The sequence below is a fragment of the Lates calcarifer genome, linkage group LG12 (genome assembly GCF_001640805.2).
Source record: "Lates calcarifer isolate ASB-BC8 linkage group LG12, TLL_Latcal_v3, whole genome shotgun sequence".
Classification (NCBI taxonomy): Eukaryota; Metazoa; Chordata; class Actinopteri; family Centropomidae; genus Lates; species Lates calcarifer.
In genome coordinates this window covers 23,565,510-23,580,965 of record NC_066844.1, presented here as the reverse complement: position 1 = coordinate 23,580,965, position 15,456 = coordinate 23,565,510, and the positions used below count along the sequence as shown (strand labels likewise).

Below are 15,456 nucleotides of genomic sequence, written 5' to 3'. Positions count from 1 at the left end.
GTATAGTATGGCGTCAAAAAACATGAAAAAATGTCATAGTATAGTATGGTATCAAAAACGGTCAAAAAATGTCATAGTATAGTATGGCGTCAAAAAACATGAAAAAATGTCACAGTATAGTATGGCGTCAAAAATCATGAAAAAATGTCATAGTATAGTATGGCGTCGAAAAACATCAATCATCAGATATTCATAATATATTTTAAGGACTTGAAGCTTTTGGCGGTTTCTGTGATTGACATGTTCTGTCTCTGCAGGAGGAGGAGGAGGAGAGGACCACATCACCTGAAGAGGACAACAAAAGTAGTTAAATTTTGTCTAGAACAGAATCAATTAAGTGTTGTAACTTACTTTTTGAGTTCAGTTTCTCTGTTTTTGAATTCATATCATAAAATAGATTTTGTAATGCAGAAATGGCAACTACTCTGTACTTGCAGCTTGCAAATGAAAGCCTAACTAATCTCTGGTTAAAAGCTGTAACCCTAACCTCTGGCTAAAAGCAAGTACTGTGCAATAAACCAGTTTAATCTGCTTTCCTGTATTTATTACATGGTTCATGTTTGTCTCTGTGAAATTTGAGGAATAGCTGTAATAATTACAGTAGGTTTTTATTTTATAGAGTTTCAGAACTATTTGTAGTCATTGACTGTAGTGATTGGAAAAAACACATTAAAATATGTCATACTGAAACTAAAAGTTAAGTTTAAGTCATTGTAATTAGTATCAAATTTCTGTGATGAACAAATGTTCTTGTCTCTGCAGGAGGAAAAGACAGCAGCAACACTGTTTTCATCATCTAACTGATGAAAACAGTGTTGGTATCCTGTTGTTCAAGTGAAAACACTACAGTTTTTCTGTACCACCTGTAACAAAATCATTACAAGTGCATCCCTAAACCTCTGAGTCACATTTCTCTATTTTGAAACTGATGTTGTATAAATCATTTTATTGCATTTTAAGAAAAGGGTCATGATTCTCATGCTTTACGTTTTTGGACATATTTTTAAATGTTCTGAAAATATATATTTTCTGGTTTTATATTTGTTTTTATGGTTTTATACTTAACTTTTACACTCATTGTTCAGGTATATTTTAAGGGTTTTTATTTTATTTTTTAAAATGTTTAATATTTATGTTTTAGTTTTAATTATCTTCTTTAAAGGCTTTATACTGCTAGACTTATTGTTTAGACAGTTTTTTAAGGTTCTACTTTTATTTTTTACAGGTTTCATGCTTAATTCATTGACATATTTATATAGACATATAGAATTGTTTTACATTAATATTTATAGGTTTTATACTTAATATTCAATACTATTTTTTAGACTTATTTTTGCAAGTACATTGTTGAAAAATATTAATTGATACTAATTAAAACTGATTTACAGCAGCTTTAATTTGTTCCAGACAAGAGGTTTTAATGAGTCCAACTGCAGCTGAGATAATGACAGTCAGACCGAAAAGAATAAACTAACACTGACCTTCTGGAAATGTCTTCATATCTGTCTTTTCTCTGTGACTTTATGGTTAAGGTTTGAATCCTGTGGAGAAAATCACAACAAACATTAATATAAATATGTGACTTTTAACACATCAAAATAAAAGTACAAAGATGGAAGAAGCTGCTCTGACTGGAGAATTTATTCCACCAGTTCCTGATATTCACACAACAGTAGTAGATGGAAATGTTTTTTTTTTCCAAAGTCAGTTAAAATTTGAACTAAATTTGGTTGATAGAAGCCAAAATGTAGCAAAATGACAGTGTTTATAGTGTGACACTGAACTGATATTAAGATTTACTGCACTAATGAGAAAGAAAGAGACAGAGGGACAAGGGGGACAGAGAGAGAGAAAGTGTGATAATTAGAGAGTAAAGCAAGGTACACACCAAAAGATAACAGGGCTGATTATTGGCCCAAATCCCCCCACCCAATCGAAGTCAACAAAGGTCTGATTATCGGTTTGTTCTAAAAATGATCATGTCAGATTTGTGAGGTGGTGTGAGGTGCATTCTGAGTGATTTTATCCTCCCCCGATCAGGGTAGTGAAGCCTTTTGTGACAAATCAAACTATTGAGACTTCAGATCAGTTACTAAAGATATATAATTTAATGTCAGTGCTCTGTGTTGGACAGTTTATGTAAAGCTGTTTGTAAATTACCTGGAGGCCTCAGTCCTGGTCTCAAAAAACTTCATTGTGCAAAGACTCTCTGCAATCGTGGTGGAAGTGGTGACACTTGGAGGAAATAAAGAGAAATATACAAAAGAAAATTATCATTACACTAATATCTATTCCTCATCAACAATTTAACCCTAAAACAGACATGAATATTCAATATTACAGCCAAACCAGAACATTTTCCAAACGTTAGCATAGTGTCTCAGAAAATGTGTTGTTTACTTTCACATATGACAAGAAAAAGCATCACATCTTTAAGAATGAATAACAATAAATATAACTGCATAATAAACACTTTCACTTAAGTACATTTTTGAAGCATAGTACAAGTATTTCTAACAATTTATAGACGTGTTAATCAGTTATTATTAGATTCAATACCAAACTCATTCATTAAATACCAAGTTGATTAATCAAGACAATTTAAGTCGATTACTCGTGACGTGATCCTTAACACGTGCCCTCCACCAAAACCAAAATATGTTGTCATGTTATGTTTTTTGCACTGTAGTGTACAGATGCACTAACTTTACCTCCCAAGCTCAACTCATCAACAACGCACCTCAGACTAGTTCTCAGCAGTGTGTCTCATCTGTGCTGAGTTTAAAGCACAGAACCTGAAATGTTTCAGTCACCGTCCATGTAACAGCAGGCGACAGTGACAAAAAAAATCCAACGTGAGAGCTGTCCATGCAGCCCTTGTTATTGCATCTTTCTTGGCTTCCGTCAGATTCTTTTTCAGAGCTGTAGCTGCATATTGTCTGACATCATTTAAGTCACCAAAGCTATTTGTTATTTGTTCCTGTCGTAAGCTGCCACATGAGCGTTTAGGTAAATCCACAGTGTTTTCAGTAAGCGCCGGCTGACGGCCGGATGCCCGGACATTAAAACATTTTCACCCGACTACTTTCTTATTGTTTCAAGTCACTGTCACTTTATATATTGTTATAACACTAGTCTTAAACCAGATGAAGGATTTTTGTCATCAGACGTCTGGATCTTCAGTGATTAGAGAAGCAAGCTGCGCAAACAGCCGCTCTCAACGTCCGTGTCCGCGTCGCGGAGAAATTAAAAAAAAATATATATATATATATATGAAACTGCTTCATTCAATGAGGCTCGGTGGATAATTCAGCTCCCAGTAAAACCTCCTGGATGATGAACACTGAAGGAATCCTAACCTAAAACAAGCTGGGCATCTAGAGACAACGTAAGGTGACGTTAACGGTAGCTCGGTTAACAGCCTATAGGCCGTATTAAACTATTAAAACAATAACTCCTGCCAGGTGAGCACCATTAAGCACCCCCTCACTATAATGCACCATACAGAGCAAGATGCAGCACTGGGCAGAAACAGAACCATCAACATTAGTTCTACGTCTCTATGAAGAAACATAAATCTCCTCCCACCGCCACCCGATTAAAAATTAGTCAAATAAAAATTAGACTCGTAAAAATAGATGTCGACGATGTTTACCGTGTCAATTAATTGACTGATCGATTATTAATGCACATCCCCATAAAATACAAAGGATTTAAACAGTATCCCTGTTACTAACATTAATAATTCAGTTCATCGACACGTTTTTTTCACTGGGTAAATCTTTAGGACACATACCTATTTGGTTTGTAAGGTGAGAGCTGGTGTTTCTGTCCAGGCTGCAGCATCTGAACCAGTAAACCTGGAAAACAAATGTACGACACACTACCACACAAACAAATAATCTAATTAATAAAGAACAGTTCACCTCCAAAACCTGAACAGTGTAGACTGAAAGCTAAACACTAGAACCTTGACTTTCAGTTTTGAGGTGAATAAATTATGTTACTAGAATATGACTTTATTGGTCTCGGAGATAAAAGCAGTTTTTAAAATAGTTTTTATAATAATTTCTAACAGTAATCTCAGCTCATACACTGTGACCTACTCTTGAGGATTAAAATTTGTGGAGGAGCACAGAGTTAAGATCTAATTTTCAAGCTTGAATTTACCACAAAACTGAGCTCAACAAAGTCTCAAGCCACCACAAACACATTTCTAATCAAAACAACAGGGGATCTATGGACACATTACTACCACAAAACTACGAAGACACGCAAAATGACAGAGGCAACAAAAAACAACAACAAACTTAGTCGCAAAATGATCACAATGAGGTGCTTAACTGCCACACTGAAACACCAAATGACCACAAAGAAACGTTAAATGACCAGGAATAGACACAAAACTACAAAGACATAATACCATGCAAAATAACCACAAAGAAGCGGACCATGCTGTAGATCAGCCATTTATGGTAGTCTTATCAGGCGGTCTTTGAGACCCTAATTAGATACGACATCACAGCTTAGTTTGGTAACCTCTCTGGGCAACAAAACTGGTCCGACTCACACAAACTGCATGGAAAATCATAGGTGTAGGGCAGCACCCATCCCTGCAGTCTATGAGCAGGCTGTACTAAGGCAAGCCAACAAGATAACAACTGATCCATCTAACTGATCCAGCTACACAGTATCAGCTGCTGCCACCAGGAAGGTTTAGAACACCCTCCTGCCGTTTGAATAGACTAAAAAAGACTAAATACTCTTTTATCCCCGTTTCTGTAAAACTCTACAATTGTGGCAGCTGCTACGACCAGTTGGTTTTATTTACTTAAATCCTAACGCTCGCTGCTAATGCTAACGCTATCCGATAACGTTAATGCTAACGCTAGCCGCTAACTGTTTGTCTTACCTTCACGCCGCAGGAGTGTTCAGCATCCATTCTTACTCGTGCTAGACATAAAAGCAGCTCCGGTGTTTGCTTTAGCATCCAGACTTCTCCGGTAACGACGTTTTCACACAGTACTGGCAAACAGAACAATTCTTCAGAGTTGTTTTAAATCTGTTTTCCGACTTCCTGTCTCCGCCTCTCTGGCTCCTCCTAGAAGGTCCTGGCCAATGAGGAGACACGTCGTGACCAATGACGACATACGTCAGTTTACATTGGCAGAAAATCACTGATTGTCCAGTCGATTCTGATCCGCCTAGCAATCGCCTCGGATTTGTTTTAAAATACATCCACCGTAAAGACGGAGAGAAGGCTTAGATATATTAGAAGATCTGGCGGACAGCCATGCGCCAGACGCATTGCCAGTGCACAAAATCAGAAGATGACACTTTTATTTGTGACCACATGTAATTTGTAATAGCCAAGCTAATGAGCTTGATACTGTAACAAATATGTATACTGTAGGTAATTACAGCAGCTTCTATTATTATTATTATTATTATTATTATTATTGCCACTAATAGTGGGTTTAAGGGTCTGATATATACATTTTTACTGGATTTATTTAACCGTTAACAGCCGTCCAGTTAAAAATATAAAATACAACAGAACATAAAAGAAAGAGAAAATTGAACATAATAAATATCTTTCATAGCATAAAGTATTTTCATATCAATAACTTATATTGTCCAGAATACAAACTAATGCATAAGATTCACCGGCTTGCACAGTGGAAAATGCATTTGTACACCTGCCATATGAAATGTTTTAGTCCTTTTTGCATCGATTTTGAGCTTTAACGCCCCTTCAGGAAGCTGTTTAACACACGGTCTCCCCGGTCAGAAAGCCAGTACCCTGCCATGGCTGCCACTGCTCCCATGAATACAGATGTGTAAACCATATCCCCCTTAGCAGCCAGTGTGGCCAGAGCACAAAGCACCACCCCGAAGAACATCTGCTGCAGCACTTCCACCTCATCATCCTGGATATCTTCAAACAGCCCTTTCTCCTGAACACCTGCAGGGGAGATGGATGTGTGAGCAGTGTTTGCGGTGAGGTTAAGTGTTAGGCGTGGGTGTAAGCATCCTTCTGTGTGTATGATAAGACTCACTAGGCAGCTGCTTCCTCACACAAACACTGTCCTTGCGGATGAATCCTTTTGCACAGTCACAGTGGAATGAGCCATCTGTGTTGGTACAGATCTCATCCAGACCATGGCAGGCGAGTACCCTGTCACTACACTCATCTATATCTGAGCAAATGAAACAGTGGCACACGATATGATCACACCAGAGACTTGTTGATTACTGCTGCTTAATGCATGCTAATGACAAGATACTTAAAGTCATTTCTTATATGTAATTACCCAAGCACTTGGACCCCGCCAGTCTGTATCCAGAGGCACATTTTCTGCAGCGTGCTGGCCCACTACCCATACATCCCACACAGGCTGGGTCACAGTCTGAGGAGAGAGTCACGATTTTGTGTTGTCAACAGCTGTAAATGTTATATATGATATACCAAACTAGAATTATGGTATACCTCCACTAACCAGTATAGTTATGGCCACAATGCATTTTATTGCATATTTTAGGCTTTAATGTGTTTTATGGTTGCAAGATGTGCAAAATATCTGGGTTTCTGATATATAACAACCATTTGGTGACATAGAGATTGTGTACTGATTACAACAGAGTTAACTTATGCAAGGGGAGTAGAGAATCTTAAATTTGCTAATTTAAGATCCACATATGAAGTCAGAGTAAATGTATTTAACAGTTTTCTGTGTTGTAACTCTTCTAGCTGATAGAGGGCAGCAGATACACACAATTGTCTTGTCTCATAAACCATACAATATACTTCTACATCAATTCTCTATTCCTCTACCGCATCTTTCAAGGTTTTCAAGTCTTTAAAGAAATAAAAAGACGCATCAGCAATTTTAGTCAACCAAATGTTTGCTTCATGTGCTCTGGTTCTTGGAGTTGACCAAATGTTTGCACCCAAAAGCATTTGCAACAATGGGATTATTGACAGAAAGACAGACTAATAAAGTAATATTTTATATGGGAATTGAAAGCTCTCCAGTGCAGCGAGTTAGTAAATAAATCAATTCTATCTCTCTATAAAAAACACAGTTCTGACCCACTAACCTCTGCACTCGAAGGACCCCTCTGTATTGAAGCAGTAGCTGTTAGGAGGACAGCTGCCCAGCTCTGTGCCGCACTCATCAATGTCTATGAAACAAATCAATACATTTTATTATCAAGACAGGAGTTATTCTCCTTGTCTTATATCATATGTACATGGTTTCCAGATTCAAACACAAAGCTCTGCATACAGTACCTACACAGGTGTTATTGTGAAGTGTCCAGCCTGCTCTACATTCCTCACACTGGTCATTTTCTGGGCCTGAACACTTAGAGCAGGTACCAGGACAGCTGTGGACTTGAACAGCCAAGAGACAACACAGCCAAGCAGCCTGCAGCAGGTTCCTGTGAAGCATACTTCCTCCCATCTGTCCCACCTGGTCCAGAAGTTCTTTATTTCATCCAGAATATAACATTACGTTTTGTTGAATGATGTTTGCAAGTTGGGAGCTTAATAACTAGGAAAGCACTGCTGTCAGAGTGAATATACAAGGGAGAAAAAAGTTTCATCTTCGGGACAATCCAAACCAACAACATGAAAAAGAAGTTGTTGATTAAAAGATTACTGTGTGATGTTTTCTAATCGTACTTCTGAACTTAAAGTCACATTTTGAACTGAATTTTGCTTGTAAGAGAGAATTTGTACATTGTGATATTGCTACTTTTAACCAAAAGTCCCAGGTCTTCTTCGACCACTGTGTGGCTCTCATGAAATAAGACAGAAATATTACCATATTAATTGTCACTTGAATTTGGAAAACTAAAACGTTTGCAAAAAGTAGCGGATTATTTGCCAGTTTCTGCCTTGTTGTTGTGTGACAGACCCTTTATTCCTCATGACAAACTACTTTCATTAGTAATCCTAAAATGTAGCAGATTATGGAATTTAATCGTAAACCTACTGTGGTGTTTGTGATGGGTTCGTTTAACTTCATTTACTTTGATTATATTTCTTTAACATTTACACATGGGGTCACATTCTGAGACACTGGGACAGTCAACAAGCAACAGAGTCCACCTTCAAACATAATCTAGAGCTGGTTTAAATCTTTTCTCTACCTCTTCCAAGTGCGTCGACTAATCCGTGCAGTCTTGTCTTTGGTAGTTTTAACGTAGTAACTCCAGTTGAGACGCACTTGTTCCACTCCGCGACGCTTTTGTGGTTTTTGTGTTACAGACAATAACCCTGACCCTCCCGGGCGAGCGGGGAACGTATCAGCCACCGAACGCCGCCCCGCCAGGATGCTCCGCAGTATGTAACAAGCGACTCCTCCGTGTGCTTAAACTGACACTGGGAAGCACGAATCAGATCCACCGCTCTGCCCTAAAAGACAGCCAATCACAACCCGAGATCTGCCATGCGCAGAAATAAGCAAATTTATTTATAGACAAGTGTGCGCAGACTTAGAGTACATGGATATATTTAGTCTGTGGGATAGTAAGTTAAACATTTTGCAGCTTAAAGAATAAGTCTGGTTATATTTTATATCTTACTTCTGGTCAACAAATTCCATCAAAAGGCCAAAACAAACAATGAATTGATACTAAAAACCTAATGAGTGGTGTAGATTATTCCTCTGTGATGTACAACTCATGTCAAGTCAAGTCAAGTCAAATTTTATTTATATAGCGCCAATTCACAACAGAAGTTATCTCGAGACGCTGTACAACTAGTGCACCAAATCCTCAGCTGAAAACTGTCCTACACACATGCACTACTTCGTTAACATCCTGTGTGGACATAAACGGCCTCAACAGTTCTGAGAGGTAGAATCATGTACTGTTGATTTTGGTCTTCTTATGGGATTTGTAACAACTGCAAACCTTTCCAGTGCCATAATTAATTTCATCCATCTTGGATGAACACGTCCTTCATGACATTTACGGGTGCTTTAAGGGTTCTGTCTCCAAGTTTTTCTCAGTTCCCAGATATTTATGTAGTGACTCTTTCTGCTGGTTTGGTCCCTTTTTAGGCTGTGCTCTCCATCCATCTGAGCCACCCCATTTCCACCCTGTCCATGTCTTTCCAGGTGATCTCCCTCCTGTCCTTCCCACAGTTAGCTCAGTGAGGAGAGCCTGGGTTTGAGAGGGGAGCTGAAACAGAGGCAGCCCCTGAAGAAGCTCTGGTAGATTCCTGCCCGTGGGATGGGAGTCAAATTTCACCAGAACAAAACGTTCTGCAGCCCTGCCCTGCTGTTTGTACGCTTGAATGAGGCACAGAGAGGCTGTGAACACGTCAGAGTAGGGGGACCATATCTGAGGGAGACCCATGTCTTCCCCCTTTGTCTTGATAACCTCCTTGTGCTGACAGGCCCACTCCTCCGTCCTCTCCAAGGCTCTGTGGGTCAGAACGACCACAACTTGGCTCAGCTCCAGTAGCTGGGAGTGCAACCATGGCAGGGGCCCCAGAGCGCACTGCTCCCTCCTGCTCCACTGGTCCACAGACACATTGAAGTCTTGGTTTCTGAGCAGAGAGCCGAGTCGACCAACTGACTGTGAAACACTATCATCCACATCTGGGGGGCTCAGCAACACCACGCGACCCTTTCTGCCAACTTTAAAGAGGAAAGAAAAGAGGGATGAATGTCAGAGATTTTGCTTGTTCCATCCTGACTTTATGTATTTTTTTTAGGGTAAAGGAGAAAGAACTCACTCTTTACAAATCCTCCATGATGGCAGCTCCACACCCATTCTAGAAAAGTTTGAAAAGTAGGAGTAAACATATGAGTGCATACGTTCTGAACAATTCTCACGACTAGTAAACAAGATTTGGTCTTCGAGGGAAGTAAAAGGTGTATTTGTGGTGAGTGCCCGAGGAAATTTAATTCAAGTTGGACGACACATATTTTATCGTGAGTTGGTTACAGCTTCTAGAGCAGAGGAATTAAACACTGCTCTGTCTTCTTCCTCAGTAATTCACACTGTGGGGGTTTCCTGCTATTCTTACACATTTAACACACTTAGTGCAAAAAGAAAGGTAAAACTTACTTTTGATAAAGTCACGTAGCAAATAAATAATGAGCACAGTCAAGCAAACCAGCATCATAACACCGACAACCAGGAGACTCCAGCGCCACCTGTCAGCTGCAAGGAGTACAAAAAAACACTCCATTTATATATATTTTTGTCAAGTAACAGGCACTGTATATTAGCTAAATACAATATATCATGCCCAACCAGTATCAGTCTCATCATGTATGTTTAAATGTGTCAGACTTACTGTTAGTAAAACAGAATGGGCCCAGCTCACGTCCCATTCCCTCTACTTTCACCTGCACAAATGGATAAACATGAATGAGTTATTCAGCCTCAGTAATTTATAGTGTATGACTCTTGAGAATACAGTTGAGAATACTTTACCATCACACACGGTGAGGGCTGGAGGTCGATGCCTTCGAATGTCCCTGTTATCTCCTGAGGAGGACACAACTGTGAATCTTAGTTTCTTAAACATGCTGTGCAGCCACACACTCATCAAACCTACAGAAATTCAGAAATTCTAGCAGAAATCTAAAAGTTTCCAGTGACATAAACATGTGAAATGCCTGGAAATTGATATTTGAAGTTTGTTGGAAATGTATATAAAATTCTGTACGAGACATCCAGAATATTTTCATCATATTTGGTGCTAACTTTATATAGCTTCAGTTTAGGGTTGAAACAAGTTCATTTGTGGCAGAGGGGTTAAACTCTAAACAAACACATTAAAAATGAGGGGTACAGGGCTCACTACATTTTCCTTACCCAGAGTCCTTTGCTGTTTTGTTTCCACGTGCCATTTCCCAGCTGTTGTCTGAAGCCCTTCTTCTCCCTGCAGCTGACCTCCTTTTGACAGGGCCACACCTCACTCTCCAGCCTGCAGGGGGCAGATAGGTTCCACAACAGCATTGTGCCATCGTTGTTTGTTTGACGCTGACCCAGAGACACTGTCACGTTCTCCCACACGTTTCTTTGGAATAAACCTGGGGTGGAGAAAGCAGCATACAAAGGATAAATGACCCAACACTTTGACCCTGTAAACTGAAACTTATGAAAGAGACCTTAAGCCTTCTCACCCTTGTTTTTGAAGAGGCAGTGTTGAGACCGCCTGTACTCCTGATCATACCATGTCTAGAAAACCCACAAAAAAGTCAGTCATATAACACAGCACTGTTTGTTTGTTGGCTGTAAGTAATCATTAAGTGTAAGTGACTGTACCTGGAGACACATGCAGTGGGTCACAGAATAGAGTGGCATGGTCCTCCTGTTCCAACTCTGTAAAGTAACATTTCAGAGGGAAATAAAGCAGTTTTTACTTCACTACATCACATATCTGACAGCTGCAGTTACTAGTCACTTTGTAAACACTGGTGACACTGACCTGGCATGTCCCATTCTTCTCATACTGGACACACATGTTGGGGAGGCTATTATTATTCATGCCATCAAACTGCAGCTCCACATAATTCCTCTCTTTGTGAATTAAAAAGCTGAGTTTGGGCACTGAAAAAAAAGAAAGAATAAAGTTAACTACAGAAAGACAAATACAAAATGACACAAGGAAAACTAGTCAATGTGTTATGTGTTTTTTTGTTTTGTTTTGTTTTTTTTTTCTTACCACGACACTTGTTTTCACATTTCCTCAGCTTCTGGGAACACACTGAGGACAGATAGTGAAACAGTATGTGTTAAGCACTGTTACCATTCATGTGGCATCCAGGTATAAATTCAACAGATGCTTTGAAGTTGAAATCACTGAAAGACCAAACTTTACCTTCATCTAGAGAGGGAGCAACAACTTCTTGAGTCAGATGCAGTAATTTGAAAGGATAAACGTACACTTTACTGCTGAAGAAAACCCCAGATGGCTCAGCAATCACCATGGATATCTATGGAAGTCACAAGAGTTTATAAGACAAGGTGTCTGGAAGTGAGCGTACAGTTTGTCCCTGCTGACAGAGTTTAGATTCTCATACATGGAGTTTACTGTACCTTTGTCTGGTTTTGCTGAGTAAGAGCTGTATGATTGACTGTAAACTCCACCTTCTTGCATGTAGGCATGGTAGGTGCCATTTGGTAACACACGGTCACACTGCGTAAAGCTGTTGTGACAGAAAAAACATGACACAGAGAGAAACAGTGATGGCACAATTAACTGTGAGTAAAAGTACTTAAAACTCACACTTAAAAGACCAAACCAGTGTATAGCAACTGTTTACACAACTACAACAAAACACTGTTCATTTCACCTTTTCACCCCAATTTCCATGTTAGCTCATTCTGTCTTCCAGTAATGATTTCACAACATCCCACAACATGCTCTTCAATAGTTCATTGTCAGATCTTGAATTTCAAAACAGTTTCTACTTGTAACTGCAGACAGGTGACGAATTAAAGGAAAAATCTTAGTTATGTGTTGAACTACCACAAGTCTCCGGATTCAACTGAAGGGATGGAAAAGATATTACTTTGGCATGTTGATGTTGGTGGTGGAGAGCGCTGTCTAACACGTCAGTCAAAAAATTCTCACAGGTGTTTAATTGTGTTGAGATCTGGTGACCATAAAATATGAGTCACATAATTTTATGACCCCTCGTGCCTCTACAGGTGGGGGCAGGGTCTTCCTGTTTCTCCACTCATTTTTTAGGTTTTCCCTTTAATTTGTCACGTGTGCAACTTTGACAGAAGAGTAAAGCTAAAAAACTTGTGGTTTATTTTGGGAGATGGTCTAATATCATATATATAATATATAATATAATATCAGTATAAATAATAAGTAATGACATGACAGTGGGCTGCATGTAGTCTTAGTTTATACCTTTTGGATTCCTGCTCTCCTCACCATCATCCTCCTCATCGAGCCCTGAGTGGCCTTCATCCTCCATATCTTTATCAGGACGGATGCCGAGCTCTGCGTCTATCTCCAGACATAATGAGCACGACTCGTTGTTCTTTGAGCAGAGCTTGAAATTTGCTGTCAGGCTTGGAACATCCACATTACTTTCTGTTCGAGGGAATATCTCATCCTTCATGACGCATCCAGAGAGGCCCTTCAAGGAGGCAAAGTTTGATAAAGGAAACAGTTTACATTTACATTTCACTGAGTCAGTCTGGAGAGCAAATATTTGCTGTTCAGAAGCCTATATTGGGACTGACGTGCATACAACGCTATATTATGACAAGCCGGAAGATGGTTGTAAACCTTTGTGTGTTAAATGAATGTTTGAGAATAAAACACTAAATCAGTGAGAAGGGAAATTAAAATGTCAGAGCAGGCTACAGCAGTACTTAAAGGAAATTAAAAGTGTAATCTGTCAACAAAAACTCTATGTACTGTACTGCAGCACAGGAAATGTCTGCTTCAGTGTATCTGAGCAGCGTGCCTCAGAGTACCTGTGAGCAAATGACTTCATCGCCGTCATATCCAGAAATCTTCAGACCACAGGCTGACATGCGTAGGATCAGTAAAACCACCCAGACGGACCATCCATGAAGAAACATTTTGTCTCAGGACGATCAGAAAGATTTGAGTCCTACTGCATTTTTCTGCACATATCTTTCTCCAAGAGCATCTTGAAACCCTTGTTAAACGAGTCCAGCGTCTTCTTCCCCATCACAACTTTATGCTGGAGATTAACTTGACGATATGCTGGAACAAACTTGTGGCATGGCGAGCAGTGAAACGAGAGAATCTGTTATTGCATAGTTGTGGATGTTATCTGGGTTTCACCTTTGTTTACGGCCTGAGGAAGAAGAGACATACATTAATGTTGCTGTGATCATTTCTTTGAATAAACAAACTAGCTCCAACTGTTTTCTGAAGTAAGCCTAACCTGATTTGTCAAGTTCACAAATCCCTTAATAGATTTAATAACTGAACTGGATAGTCCCTCCATCTGGCCTTATGTGAACAAACAGTGCTACAACATATATATGTATCATTAATGTAACATTAGAAATTGTATTAAATTACACTAGAAATCTCATAGAAATATTATCTTGGTTACTTACTCTGTCAAATGACCCACTTAAAGTAATCCAATCTGAAGAATGTATTTCTTCTAAGGATTATCAGCTCCACACCTTGTTGAAGTATCCTTGAAGTGTTTGATTCATGTGGAAATTGCACCATACAGCACGTCAATGTCATGACTCAGGGCCCCTCCCTCTCTCTCTCTCTCTCTCTCTCTCTTTCAGTTTGTCCATCCCTGATTTAGTCTCAGCTCAGTCACTAAACATGTTAAAATGCACTTCCTGCTTTGAATTCCTCATTACAGTGTAACCAGCACAACTCTGATGGGTCAAAGTCCACAGCTAGTTTTAATCAGAACAGAGACTCCACCCTGGAGTGGATTAAAGTAGTGTTATACAGAGACCTGCATTTTAAACAAAGTCAACACTTTATAACTGGTTTATTCGCAGCAATTTGTTTTATGTTTTTCATCATTGTGCTGATTTGGTAAGAATTCCTCCTTTTGCACTTCCCAGTAAACCATGTCTTGACAAACAAGTTTATCACCTCTGCTCAAAAGAATCCATATACCTTTGACCCACACTAATTATGCAATTCAGTGAGAGGAGGACAGTCTCATATGAAACACAACCGCACACAGCTCATATACAGCAGCTCAACTGGTTTGACCACATAACCCTAAACCAAATACAAAACCTCTGTCTGCCTATCACTCTGGGGACGTGTGCACAGTGGACTAAAAAACACAACCACCTATTGTGTACTTTGCAAATTGATGTGGCATTTTTCTGTGAGAGACTCTCAGGCGCTGACGCTGAACTTTTCATTTTATGGTGATTTATATGTTTAATCTGCAGTGTTTAAAACTACAGTATTTCTCTCCTCAACATTTAGATTATGTAGAAAGATATGTTCAGCTGCCCTTGTTTAAACTACCTGTGAATAAACAGTAAGTGAAGTGAAGCAAAACTAGCACCACCTATTAGAACCAGCTCTGCTGCTTACTGTGCATGCAATGCCTTCAATTTACTTAATTTCATTAAATTCTTCTCTTCTTATTGTGATATTCATATAGCCTAATTTTTCCAAAACTGCACAATATGTTGCAGGAGATTCAACTTCTCTGCTGAGAACTAGACTCAGCACTGATGTTATGCTTGACCATGAGACAGTGTGTTGGTATAGTCACACATAACAACTTTTTCATTTTATGTGAATAATAAAGGTGTAAACTGAGGCCATTTTGGTGGATGAGTTGCTGTCATGCAAGACTGTTGTGTTGTAGAACAGATCCTATATTAATTCTTGATTTTTTTTAGAATAAAAATGTTTAAGTTAGGAAGTATTTTTCGATACCTTCTGACAAATCCTTTGAATAAATTAATCGCTTACAAGACAGCCAAAGA

The 15,456-nt window shown here is 39.1% G+C and overlaps 2 protein-coding genes across 3 annotated transcripts; both read right to left on the bottom strand.

Moving 5' to 3' along the window:
- Positions 1-5,342: 5,342 nt before the first annotated feature.
- Positions 5,343-8,327, bottom strand: LOC108886541 (protein disulfide isomerase Creld1). Of its 2 annotated transcripts, none has more exons than XM_051074532.1 (6): positions 8,158-8,327; positions 7,295-7,570; positions 7,102-7,185; positions 6,315-6,410; positions 6,060-6,200; positions 5,343-5,965 (listed from the first exon to the last, which is right to left on the bottom strand). In XM_051074532.1, exons 2-6 carry the CDS (start codon positions 7,464-7,466, stop codon positions 5,745-5,747), a joined length of 714 nt encoding a protein of 237 aa, XP_050930489.1. In that variant the 5' UTR covers positions 7,467-7,570; positions 8,158-8,327; the 3' UTR covers positions 5,343-5,744. The 2 variants fall into 2 exon arrangements, with proteins under 2 accessions (XP_050930489.1, XP_018536984.1); XM_018681468.2 differs by having other exon boundaries at positions 7,295-7,489.
- Positions 8,328-8,699: 372 nt separating this feature from the next.
- LOC108886540 (interleukin-17 receptor C) lies at positions 8,700-14,247 on the bottom strand. The gene is made up of 15 exons (XM_018681466.2): positions 14,089-14,247; positions 13,471-13,820; positions 12,896-13,127; positions 12,070-12,179; positions 11,852-11,966; positions 11,696-11,737; positions 11,459-11,580; positions 11,296-11,352; positions 11,154-11,208; positions 10,843-11,060; positions 10,459-10,512; positions 10,319-10,370; positions 10,087-10,182; positions 9,752-9,790; positions 8,700-9,653 (listed from the first exon to the last, which is right to left on the bottom strand). The coding sequence occupies exons 2-15, from the start codon at positions 13,576-13,578 to the stop codon at positions 8,980-8,982; spliced, it is 1,974 nt and encodes a 657-aa protein (XP_018536982.1). The 5' UTR covers positions 13,579-13,820; positions 14,089-14,247; the 3' UTR covers positions 8,700-8,979.
- Between the last annotated feature and the right edge of the window lie 1,209 nt (positions 14,248-15,456).